The sequence below is a fragment of the Phaethon lepturus genome, unplaced genomic scaffold, assembly GCF_000687285.1.
Source record: "Phaethon lepturus isolate BGI_N335 unplaced genomic scaffold, ASM68728v1 scaffold5321, whole genome shotgun sequence".
Classification (NCBI taxonomy): Eukaryota; Metazoa; Chordata; class Aves; order Phaethontiformes; family Phaethontidae; genus Phaethon; species Phaethon lepturus.
Genome location: NW_010515399.1, coordinates 4488 through 16563, shown reverse-complemented (window position 1 = coordinate 16563; position 12076 = coordinate 4488). Strand labels below are relative to the sequence as shown.

The following is a 12076-nucleotide window of genomic DNA, read 5'->3' as shown; positions in this document are numbered from 1 at the left end:
TGTGAGAATGACAAGTACTTCAGCAGTAGCACCCCGAGGTACCTGCTTTTAATTCCAGCAGGTTTTTCCCAGTTCTTATGAAGGGGTACTGAAATGCACAACTCAAACACTAAGAACTGATTGCATTAAAAAGTTTGACAAGAGAAAACTGAGACACACAGAAGCAGATTTCTCTCCCAGGAGAAATCCCATCTGCTTGGAGACCACCACCGCTACAGATCTCACTGCCCTAGTGTACCTTTTAAGCTGCAACAGTCATTTAGCTGCACATCTTCAGCACAGCATTCTGCTCTTTGGGTTTAAACCAGCCTTCTTGACACTTACATGTCCTTCCAGCATGGTCCACCCTGCTGCCCCATTACTAATGACACTAAGCAAGCAAGCCAGTCATCACAATAATTTCCATTTTGGCTAAGCTGGCAATTGGCAACAGTGAGGCACCCAGCCACAGAGTAGCAGCGTCTGCATAGTACTTGTCCAAAGGGCAGCACATTGTGCTACTTCCATGTAATTCCTGCTCCTTTTGTCCCCCAAAGCAATGAACGCATTCAAGAACAGGAAAGGCAAGCAAATGAGGCTACAGCCATTGCAGGTGTCAGCCACACTTCTCCTTTTCACACCACACCCACAGCACGTACCTGGCAGCAGCAGCTTCCCAGAGGGAGCCTAAGAGCTCCCTGAATTCATAACTGAACTACTCTTCTCCTGAGACAAGCAGCTGCCCTTTATGCTATGTCAAGAGACTGACAGTACGTTAAGCAGGAACCAGCTCCATTCTATCAGCTCCAGACAGTGCAGGTACAACCCACAAAAGCTGCCATTCAGACAGAAATGCACTATCTACCTTGTACTGAGACCAGGAGCAAAAATTTAAGTATGTAGCCCCAAAGGCCAGGCAGCCAAATCCTTAAGATTTTTATTCAATAGCCTCAGGTATTAGCAAGAAAGCTATTTCAACTCGAAAAGTCAGTGAGGTCCCTGGATACTCCTGCTGTTCATATTCAGGTTCCCTCTAAAGAGGGAGTTAAAGTAAAGATACGCCCAAAAGCTTCACATCAACTCTGTGTCTAGTAGCATGGTCTCTATTGGAAGGAATCCTCAAAAGAGGAACAAGACAACTAAACTTTGTGGTCTTAAAGGAGAAGAAACCAATAAACTAATTTTTTAGGTTAATATCTATGGAAGGAGGAACCACACAGGACTTAGCAAAAAATCAATTCCTTCCTAAAGCTCTTAATGAACTTACAATCCTGTAATACCTGTCAGTCATAGCATACTCTGCACTGCCTCTTCCCACTCTAGGAAAGTGAGCAGAGTAGGGTGGGTTTTGTTTTGTTTTTCAGTTTGTTTCAGGGGCAGAAGTCATGGTGGTGTTTGCATTGCACCCAAATAGCCAGGCAAGCACTTGAAGGCCTCAGGTGCAGCGCTATAAATCCCTCACAGATGCTATGTTGCTGGGCACATGACTCACGATGCACCTCCATCCCTGTCCAGGGTTGCAGTGGAATGAGACATCGATGACTCAAGACTGTACTCCAATTTTGAAGTCCTTTAGTGCCATGTTCCTCTGCTCAGTTTCACAGCATTCCAGAGAATGCAAGATGCTGAAGTCTGACTAAACTGAATAAATAGAGTCCACACAGTGGCACTTCTGTTATTTTGTTACCTCCTGTTTGCAATTTATCCACCCACAGATCTGCAGTAAAACAACAATTGACTGTATCCTGGGGACTGCCAGCACAGAAGCCCAAGGCTTTGGTGCCCAAGAATGTAAATTCCTGTTTGCAGGACAAGTATATTGCCCAGATATTAAGCAGCCTCCCAAAGGTTATACTAACCATATTCATGCCATCTTCAGATTTAATAGCCAATGGGAAGTTCACATTTCAAGACTGAATTAAGTTTTAAAAGTCAAGCACAGTCTTTCAGTTTCACGTATCTGAAATAAAGCTGTCTATAACCATGCAAACTGTTTGTGATTTTTTTTGTCTCTGTTTCTTTTTTGTTATTTTTTGGGGGGTTGTTTGTTTTTTTAATCTAGACCTATCCCAGGTCATTTTTAAAGCAATGGAAGATTAGAGCCCATGCCTAGACCTGTTAGTATCTTGACTCTGATCACCTTAAGTAGGGCAACAACAAACTCTGCAATTAGAGCTCATTTCTAAGGGCAAGGGAGCTGACCCAATTTTGCTTGCGACAGCATTCTTTGGTCACACTATTAAAGCAAAGCCAAAGAAGCTGAAGACTGTAGCTGCTTGCCTGACATCTACCAAACCTGCCCTAACCAAGACGTTCCCAAGCAGAAGGGATGTGAGAGTTGTGGCTAGACTAAATGCAATTTGTGCAATTTCACTGCATTCAGCACACAGCATTCCCTCTTGAGCAGAGCATGCATGTGGTGACCAAACCACCACATCTTTATATGATATATTGATCCATTTTACGCAGATTAGTTATGGTTCTTGGAGGGACTCTGTCACTGTAACACTTCAGGTGATAGAGGGGAGGTAGAAAACATATTTACCATGAAAATTTAAGGAAAAAAATCCAGAAAGTTGATACTTACATGGAGTTAAACATTCCCATCAAGGCAGTGAAGCAGAAGCCAATGGCAAACATGGATTTCATCCGAACCTGCATGCAGAAAGGTCAGAGATAATCAAAAACAGGCCTATACTGAGGGATTATCGGCTCATACCCTTAAGAACAGGCTTTGTACCACATCACTGGAATACAGAAGGAAAAAAGATGACCCCGAAGACCAGAGGGACTGTAAGAGTGACTGGAGAACTCCCAAAGAGAAGTTTGGTCAACAGCTGGGTAAAGGCAGCCACAGAGCAGACCACTAATGTGAAGAGCTGCTTTAGGGGAAAAAAGTGCTCGAGAATTGCCCTGTTACCTTCCACAGGTTGATTCCCCACCCCTTAAGCCTATACAAGCAATCAGCAGGGGATCATTATGAAGACAGAACTTACAAGAGGCAGTCAGACAAATTAATTCTACTTTGAAAGCATCATGGAGGCTTATAAAGATGAAAATAGATAAGATTGGGCACAAGAAGATGCAGTAACTGCTGGAGAACTCTGTGGCTCATACAAAAATCTTTAGCTATTAGAGATAATCCAGAAGGACCTGTCAGGAGGAAAAGCTGCTATGTCTGCCAATTGAACAAATCTTTCTGTTAGAAAGCTAACTGAAACCTTCAGCAGTCAGGATCTGGCTTTAATTTTCTTACCATTGACAAGTCCCTGTTGTTATTCTTCAGTTTCTCTTCTTGTCTCTCTGGAAAGACAAAAACAACAACAGTTATAATCAGTTATACCAACCTAGAAACCAGAGTGTTTTCATTTCCAGGAAGACTTAACCTTCTTGGCTCTCCAAACAAGTAACACTTCCAAAACCAACTCCAGCTCTCTATGCCTGACAGCATAAAGTGAAAAACTGTACATAGCCAGCTGCTTCTCCATCACAGCAACATGCAGCAAAGCAGGCACAAAAGAGGAGGAGGCTAGAATCACACATTCAGCACTTTTGAAAGAAATGCACAGAATGTCAAATTTGCTAACTCAACCAACTAACACAGTAGCACGAGCAATGTTGCCAGAAAACAAAGACAGTGCCTCTATATCACACTTCCGAAAGAGAGCAGTCTCAATTTGCTGCACACCAGGATCGCCATTATAAATACATTATATAAAGGTTTAATTTTGGAGGTGTTAGAAGGGACCCTGAAACTGTACACAGAGCTGGGAGCAGGACCTCAGTGAGGTTAACATCCTGCTGATCTTAATAATGAATTTTGGACCCTTGTCACACCTAAAAGATTCTCCAAAGAGGAAAGATGTTTTCTACATTAATTTCAGTAATGTATATATTACTATGCTTTGTAGAGAATACTTTAAAATAGTACTTTGGAAATTTAGTCTGTCCTTAAGTCATCACAAACAGCCCAGTTCTCTGGGAAGGCATTTTCCATGCCCCTCACTGAAGGACTGCTCTGGCCTCAGGCATTACCCATCACCTGTCACCTTTCTTGTCCCATGTCCCCATCATTCCTTGTCCACTGTGCTCCCCTCAGACTGAGGACCCAGAGGGGCAGCCAGGGCTTGGAAGCAACACCTAGCTGAAGTAAAGATGTGGACAATGAAGAAATATCCAAAGAACAGTGAGTGAAGAAGGCAGGGGATGCTGGAGGACTGTCAAGGGATATCCAGCATGCGAGTTGTCCAGTGGATCCCCGATGAGCGTCAGCACAAGAGGCCCACGGCAAAGAAGCTCAACAACTATCTTCCAAGCCCCTGCTAAATACAGAGACTTGCACTAAGCATTGTAAAAAGCAACAGCAACACCCCTATCCAATTTCTTAGAATCCTCACTGCTATTTTCAATTGCTTCTAACTACAAACCATCCCCTCTGGCAGGAACTTTCCAGACACCTGCTTCCTGACCCAGGTGGAGAGTTTTGTTCTGGGACATTTCAGCAACCACAGCCCAGCTCTTCAGGAATCACATTTGGCACAAATACTTGTTTTTTCCCCTCTGCTACATAACTAACCACCTATTTAGATGGGCTAAAGGTTACACGGGGATAAAGAATACAGCCCTGATCCCCCAATATACCCATTTCTCACCTACTTCTGCAAATTCAAAACAAACAGGCTCTGGGTGTCCTACCACCTTACATAAATGGTCTGTTCCTTCCCCAGTAGCACAAGCATAATTAACATAAGCAGCATTTAAGGACTTTGCCATACAGCTGGGTAGAGGCACAGAAAGAGGACTGGGTCAACAAGCAGCACCCTGAAGTCTAAAAACTTATTCTGCTCATTGGAACACAAACCATGAGGATAGAGCAATAATATTTGCCAACGTTGGGGTTTTTGGAGGTTTTTTTGTTTGATTTTGTTTTGCTATCTACTTGGCCCTCATGTAGACTCCTGGGAACATCACTGTCTTTTCTTCTAGGGGCTTATGGACACAGAAAGCAGCCAAGTTTAAGCTAACACACACACTCCTTAAGCTGAAATGACAGAAGGCTGCACCATGATCTTAAAGGTATCCTGTTCCAGTAGCATGAAAGGCTATTTAGACACAACGTGACTGAAGTTACTTCACTTTACACTTAAAAATAAAAAGTTTGGTAAATAGGAACACCAAATTAAGCCTTCCCATGCGACTTTCACCCTACCTCCTTGTGCATATATATGATTCATCCCTTATGTAACCAAATAAATACCATACAGACACATCCTGCCTTAGCCCGCACACAAAACAGAAGGCAACCAAGGCAGGTCTGTACCATGGCTGTGACTTATCTGTAAAGCCTCAACTCATTTTGGTTGGTGTTTGTTTGTTTTTTTAAACTAGAATGGTAGAATTTAAAGGAACTCCAGTGCAAGTAAATCTGCTGTTACAACAATGCTACATGTTGCAGAATGATTTGACATCCAGTAAGTTACCGGGATCAGAGATTTCAAAAGCAGTTAACAGCTGTGAGTCATTTTCTGGATGTCCAGCTTGACATTTAGGGCCTGGTTTTTTAGAACACTAAGAATTCAGCTTTGCCTGAAAACAAATGAGACTCTCAAGTTATGCAGTACTTCCAATAAAAAAAAAATTCAGTCTCAGTATCTTGGGCTTGGCCAGCAAGCATCACAGCAAACAAAATCAGTGGTCATTTCCTAAGTTCTCTTCTTAGTCCCTTTGTGCTTTGTCTTTCATTTGCAAAACAAGATTATTTCAGTGTATAAAAAAATTGGTGGAGCATCTGAATTCCTCAGATTCTAGTGTTTATTAGTTTAGTCCAAGCACAAGTAAAATATTCTCTGCTAGGAACATAGCTTGGATGGTGCCCTGCAAAAAAAGTCATTGCCATGAATTTGAAAGTGATCATATGTAACAACAGCATGTAAATTAAAAAAGTTGCCTTATCCACCAAGTAGTATTCATCCCACACAGGGATTATTCATGATTAAAAACTGAAAATGCTCAAGAGCAAGAATTTTGGCTCCTGTCCCTTCAGGAGTCTAATGATAACAGGTTTTATACCTAGGAAGAACTGTTTGAAGATATGTTTATAATTATTCCCAAGCTTTGTACAGATCAAATGACTAATCCAGCTACCTGGTGTTACAGAGGAATGAGGAAACCAACTCCCAGGAGCTATCAGAAGTGTTCCTGCCACGATTTCTGTAATAGTTCAACTGAGCTTTGCTGCGAGCTTTGCTGCACGGTTTACTTTAGAGTCCTGCAGATAACAAAACTTTCTAAAGCTCACATCCATTAAACATCTACCACGTTCTTGCAGAGTTCAGTACTTAAGAGTTACCTTTACCCAGAAAGACGTAAGCTTACTGACGATGAAAAAAGAATGGAAATAAATCACGACCTAAAATTGAGCAAAACTAACTTATCAAACTTGAAACAAATCTAAGCGCAGCTGCAGTTAACATGCAAACACCTTCAGCTCTGAAGTGTTCAAATGATGAAAAAAAATTAAAGATCCAAAAGTCACAATCATAGTCATATAGCTATTGCAAGCTGACTGTACGCTGCAGCGAAGAGCTTTGTTAATAACTTCTGCTGTCAGTCATGGACATAAAGGCTCCAATCAGAGAATGGCAACCAGTTCAGCAAGAAGCGCTGCTCCTCTCAATGACGCTGCCCTTCTCTGCATTTGACTAAAACCATCAGCAGGCTAGATGTCTCCTGTCTTGGAAGAGTAAGGCAAAAGCGTTCATATTCCAGTCATCAGGCCAAGAATCAGCTCTAGTAACCCTTTAAATAAATAGTTTTGAAAGGAAGGAAAGGATAATCACTTCCATAAATTTCTCAACTTTCCCACATTCTTCAGGCACTACACTCCTCTCCCAGTCTTACCTATTTTCTTTTTCTGCTGTCGGCCTGCTGATTCAGTTATTGTTTCCTTCTTCTTTTCCACTGCCAAGTGAAAATAAAGATATTCTATCATTTCTGCATAGGGATACCACCACCCCTTCTTCCACACACCAAACAAAACATTTTATTTCTTTAGAGAACAGAGGCACAAAAGGAAGCTAGGTATGAATAAGAACACGTTCAGAATCAATAAGTTTTAAACCACCATGGCTGAGTCCACCAAACACTTAGAAATAATTTTTAAAAATTTTCAAAACCCTGGATGAGATACCAGAATACTTAAAGGGTTAATATTAAACTCTGTCAAGAGCCCATTACATTATTAACTGAGCAGACTGGGGACAATTTTGGCTCAAATGACCCTTGCTGATTTGTCACTAGTACTAGACAGTACTTTTGATTCAGCAAGTGTAATGAAAAGAGCTTTGTGGCAAGCTCTGCTCCCGATTATCTGCAGTGGGAAGCACAATACAGGACAGCCTGTGTTCTCGTACATCCCTTCTTCACAGGCAGGCATTCTCAGGGGAAATGCTGTCCAAGCAGTCGGCCACAGCCTCTCCATTCTTCAATTAATTAGTACTAAAGCATTTCCAATATTTTAAAGTAGGAGCCTAAGCTCAAAGTTACTAAGGCCCCAAATCAGACACTCAAGCATCTGCAAGCAACTACCACTGCAGCAAAAAAGGCTAACATAAAGCCAGCATAGTGAACTCACAACACAGTAAAATACGCTGCTCATCTGCAAGTACTCCTCTGCTGACAGCAAGAACAACTTTTCCAGAAAGTAAGAGACACTTTAAGACGTATAGTAAGAGTACAAGAAGTGAGGATGACAAATCACAGCTATGGTTGAACAACAGATAGCAACCCTTTTTTACTCTAAATGCTATGTATCTGTACCATATCTACTCTAGCAATGAATAGACTTGGCTCCTTGCCAGTTCACAGAATCAGCTTAGAGACCTCAGCATTAGGACTCTTCTCATATGAGGTACTAGCTCAGCACAGAACTTCTAGCCTTCATTTCAAAGCACAGGTGAAAGACAGTCAGCCTTCCCAGTCACACAAAGATTTTTTAGTGCTGCCCTCTGAAATGCCTGTGATATGCAAGTCAGTTGCAACTGCTATGAAAACCACACTAGCCCAGACAAGATACTACATTCCCATGGAAGATATGATGTTTAGGTAATACACAACTGCTTTTTTCCAAAGAACAAGCATATCTGATGGGCAGGCTAGCACAAGGGGAAAAAACAGGGAAGTCTGCTCAGAGGGAATGCTGGAGAGAGATGCCAGATGACACAACACACCCAGCGCTCAAAGCTCTCCATAACCTTCCTTATGCCAAATCCAGCTGGGAGATCCCGATCAGTCCATCCCAACCTTAGTCCACACAACCCCATGGCCCCCAACTCTAAACCCAACTACAGAACACTTGGACTCTTTTCAGGCCTACCTATTGCTCCCAGACCTAACAAGAGGGCTCCTCCATACCCCAGCTTCACTCTAAACAGCACTATTAAGCCTTATGCCAACCCAGAGGAACTCTACAGACTTAATTCCCTTGTGGCTTGAGCAGAACAAATAACTGTCTCACAAGTTTGTCTGTGGGACCATACATGACATAACACAGCAGCAATTCTAGAGATAGCCTTCAGCCTTGCAAAGTTACCACTACTTTTGCTGCAGAGATTATAGTAAGCATTCTGAGGTAGTCTCAGACAATGCTGTGGGATGAAACTAAGGACTGTGAGTAACAATGAGTAACAAGCACACTACTTGGCCCATCTGTTTTTACAAATCCTAAGTATTGCTAGGACTCTCATGGGAGAGTTTAAAGATCTCAAATGTGTTTTTTCCTGTTTCAGATGTGTTAGATAACAGTTGAAAGGTGTGGCTCAAGTGGTCTACTTTACAAGTTGTCTGCAAGCCATTAGGTCAGCCAGCTGTCCTTAGCACAGGAGGGGGGAAAAAAAGCCAAGCTAAATTTTTAGTGACTCCTTATTTGGTTTTACTTTTTTGTTGGGGGTTGGGAAATCAAACAATTAGAAACTAATTGAAATGCACCAACCTCACATCTTTCCCCTCACAGATTATAGCCTAGATACCAGGAGGGCTATAAAAACAAACAGCATTAAACTCTTACAGCAATCATTAAACCCCAGAGATTGAGCCCTGCTAACTGCTTTCAGAGTTCCACAGCAGAAACACACTGGGACATTAACAAACATTAAAGTTTTCAGCTGGGTTTCAACTACTTCTCTAAACTTGCTCTTTTGGGGCTAATTCTACCCTACAACTTTTTTTCAGCCAAGTGGGATTAGAAGTGAGGCAGGCAGAGATACAATCCTCATCTGCACTGCTGTGATGACAAAAGCCCCTAAATTAGGAGCTGTGACACAAGCATGACTATACTTCAACTCTTCAGTTTGTTTTTCCCAGAGGAAGGCTGGAATAAGCTAGACTGGAAAGAGCACACTTTGATAATATTGTTCTCTCACACACTAAAAGTACTGACATCATGGTGAAATATTTTGAAGGTAAAACCAGCTCAGGTCTGGCCCCAGTTGAGTGCTGTCTCTTACTGCTGCAACTTGTGTAAGGTATATACAATTGAGTTTGAAAGGTCAGCTGAATTTCTCCTCAGCTCCTTGGCTTCTGATACAGAGAAACTCTCCATGCTCAGATCCTCTTGTTTACCATTCCTCTTAATATCTGATGCATATCTTCTCAGCTCCCTTTTCCCTTCCTCCCTTGTCCTTTGTTCAACACCTCACAGGCCTCTCAGACCTCTCTAGGGAAGTAAGCTGGGACTTCTTCCCTAATGAATGTTATTTGTTTCCAGTTTACACTAGTATAATCTATTTTTATGTCAGCTGATAGCTCAGACCTTACTATCATGACTTTGTATTTACTCATTCCCCACCATTAATCATCACTTTTACTCTTTACATATAATGCTGTCCTCTCATGGTATTCATTATTCAACCTTAGTTCTTTCTTACTGCAGATCTCAAATTCTCCACTGCCCTTGAAAAGCGGAAACTGCACCTTTGAACTTATTTCAGGCATCTAAAGGACTCTACATATAGAGACACTGGCTATTCATGTTCAGAAAAAAAGATGCCAGTACTGATCTCTTACTCCCTCCTGCCCTCCATGAAGAGGAGGGGTAAATCAGGTGATGCAATAGGTCTTTGTAGTGACCTTTCCTCCAGCAAAGGACAAGAATTAAGGACACAAGTCAGTCCTCTCAGTACAGATCTGTGTAACTTGTAAAATTAGGCTCCTACAAAATCCAAGCAGAAGAAAGTTCTCTCCCTGTCCTGGTTTCAGCCAGGATAGAGTTAATTTTTAGTTTTAATTGACTACTTAGCAACAACTCAAAACATCAGCATGCTATCAACATTTTCTCATCCCAAATCCAAAACATAGCATCACAATAGCTTCTATGAAGAAAATTAACTCTATCCTGGCTGAAACCAGGACACTACCTTAGCAGAGGAGGTAGCAGGAACTTCTCAGAGCACAGACTCTATTAATGAATAATTTGACATCTGCTAAAGCAGCATGTAACAGGAGCAGCAAGACATGCTTGCTCTAGACATTCTCTAATGTCTGAAAAGTACTTACATTTCTTGCTCTGTTTTTCCACTTCAGCCTTTAATCTCTTGTATTTGTCTGTTCGGTATACCAGCACCCAAGTTATACCTGAAACAAATACTCAGCAAGTAACTAGATAAGTAAAGACCTCTTGCAATACTAGGGATACAAGTTAGCAAACATGTATACAAAAAATACACGTCACATCTACAAAACCACATTATAATACAGCAAAGGTACCACAAGTGACAAGAGAGCTATATCATCACTTTCTTTCAAATCTCCTTCTCAAGTTCCATGTAGCAATGGTGCCTACAAAATAAGTGTCTTTAGAAGTTACTGGCTATCTTATTGAGCACTGCTATTTTGTGGGACTCATTCAGTTCCTTCATGCTCATATTTACCAGCTGTTATTCACCTTAAAACCAGGAGCTGATTAAAGCAATAAACATCTTTGTGTTCTGCATTTTCATAGCACCTAATTAAGGCCCAAAGAATAATTGCCACTCCTACCAGGACCTGCCTGTTAGTAGCAGCACGCTTTAAAAAGGCAAATACAGGTATTAGGCTAGCAGGGACCTCAAGTGATTCTCCAGTCTAACACTCTGCACTCAAACATGACCAAAACAAGTCATGCCACAAGTGCAGAACTTGCTGTTTGTGAACAGTTTAATCTGAGCTCCTACACAAAGCTTTTGACTCTTTTTTTGGCTTTTGTTTGACAACAGGACTGTGCTACTGAAACCCCAGGATCACCAGCTGCAGGGAAGGGAACCCTGTAGATGCTTCGGGGGTCAACACAGCTGTGTGCTGTGAAAGGTGACAGGTGTGTACACCATCTAACCCCAAATGCAATGTAGTGAGACTCCTGAAAAGGAAGTATCATATTCCACCTGGAACTTTCCCTGCCCTTGAATGCCCAGCGATGGTGTCTTGCAGCTCTGGTACAAAGGAGAGTCTGGGATATACCTCAATGCCAGCAAGAGGGAGCAGCCTCTGACTTTGACTACCCAAAAAACTATCTATCCAGACTGTCTTTAAAAAGCTCCACCTATTTCAACACCCTACCATTTAAAAAACCCTTTTCAAGCAACCAGTCTAAGTCACCATCATTACAAGTTCAGGCAATTTCTTTGCATCCTTCCCACATAAAGAAGAGCCACATAAAACCACCAGCGTCCTCTTTCAGGCACACGGAAAACTGTCAGCCCATCCTGCCATAGCCTTCCATCTTCTAGGCCAAACACGCCCAATTCCCACCACTTCTCATCAGAGGTCGGTTTTATTCAAGAGTTATTCGCTGTTGTTCTCCGGAGTGCCTACACCGGTCTCCAAGCACCAGGCCTCGGGTGGCCCCAAGTAACTGAACCTCGTTTCACACCCTCACTGTCCTGCTTTTCCTCCGACACGCGCCCTACCTTCCATTTCGCCCACCCTCCCCAGTGACCCCAGTCCCTCCCTTCAACCCGCTCCCTCCCAGCTCTGAGGGACGAGGCGGCACAGGCGAGGAGCAGCCTCTTGCCAGCCCCCTTCCGGCCACGTCCAGGCCCTCCCCGTGCCTCTCGCGGACGGCACC

The 12076-nt window shown here is 42.5% G+C and overlaps 1 protein-coding gene across 1 annotated transcript in view; it reads right to left on the bottom strand.

Moving 5' to 3' along the window:
• The window catches only part of TMCO1 (transmembrane and coiled-coil domains 1), a 20827-nt gene extending 8902 nt beyond the window's left edge, over nucleotides 1-11925 (bottom strand). The window contains exons 1-5 of the mRNA XM_010295760.1: nucleotides 11919-11925; nucleotides 10531-10620; nucleotides 6880-6939; nucleotides 3236-3282; nucleotides 2567-2634 (exon numbers count right to left, since the gene is read on the bottom strand). Of these exons, the coding sequence (XP_010294062.1) occupies nucleotides 2567-2634; nucleotides 3236-3282; nucleotides 6880-6939; nucleotides 10531-10620; nucleotides 11919-11925 (272 nt within the window). The remainder of the gene's footprint in view (nucleotides 1-2566; nucleotides 2635-3235; nucleotides 3283-6879; nucleotides 6940-10530; nucleotides 10621-11918) is intronic.
• Nucleotides 11926-12076: the final 151 nt, after the last annotated feature.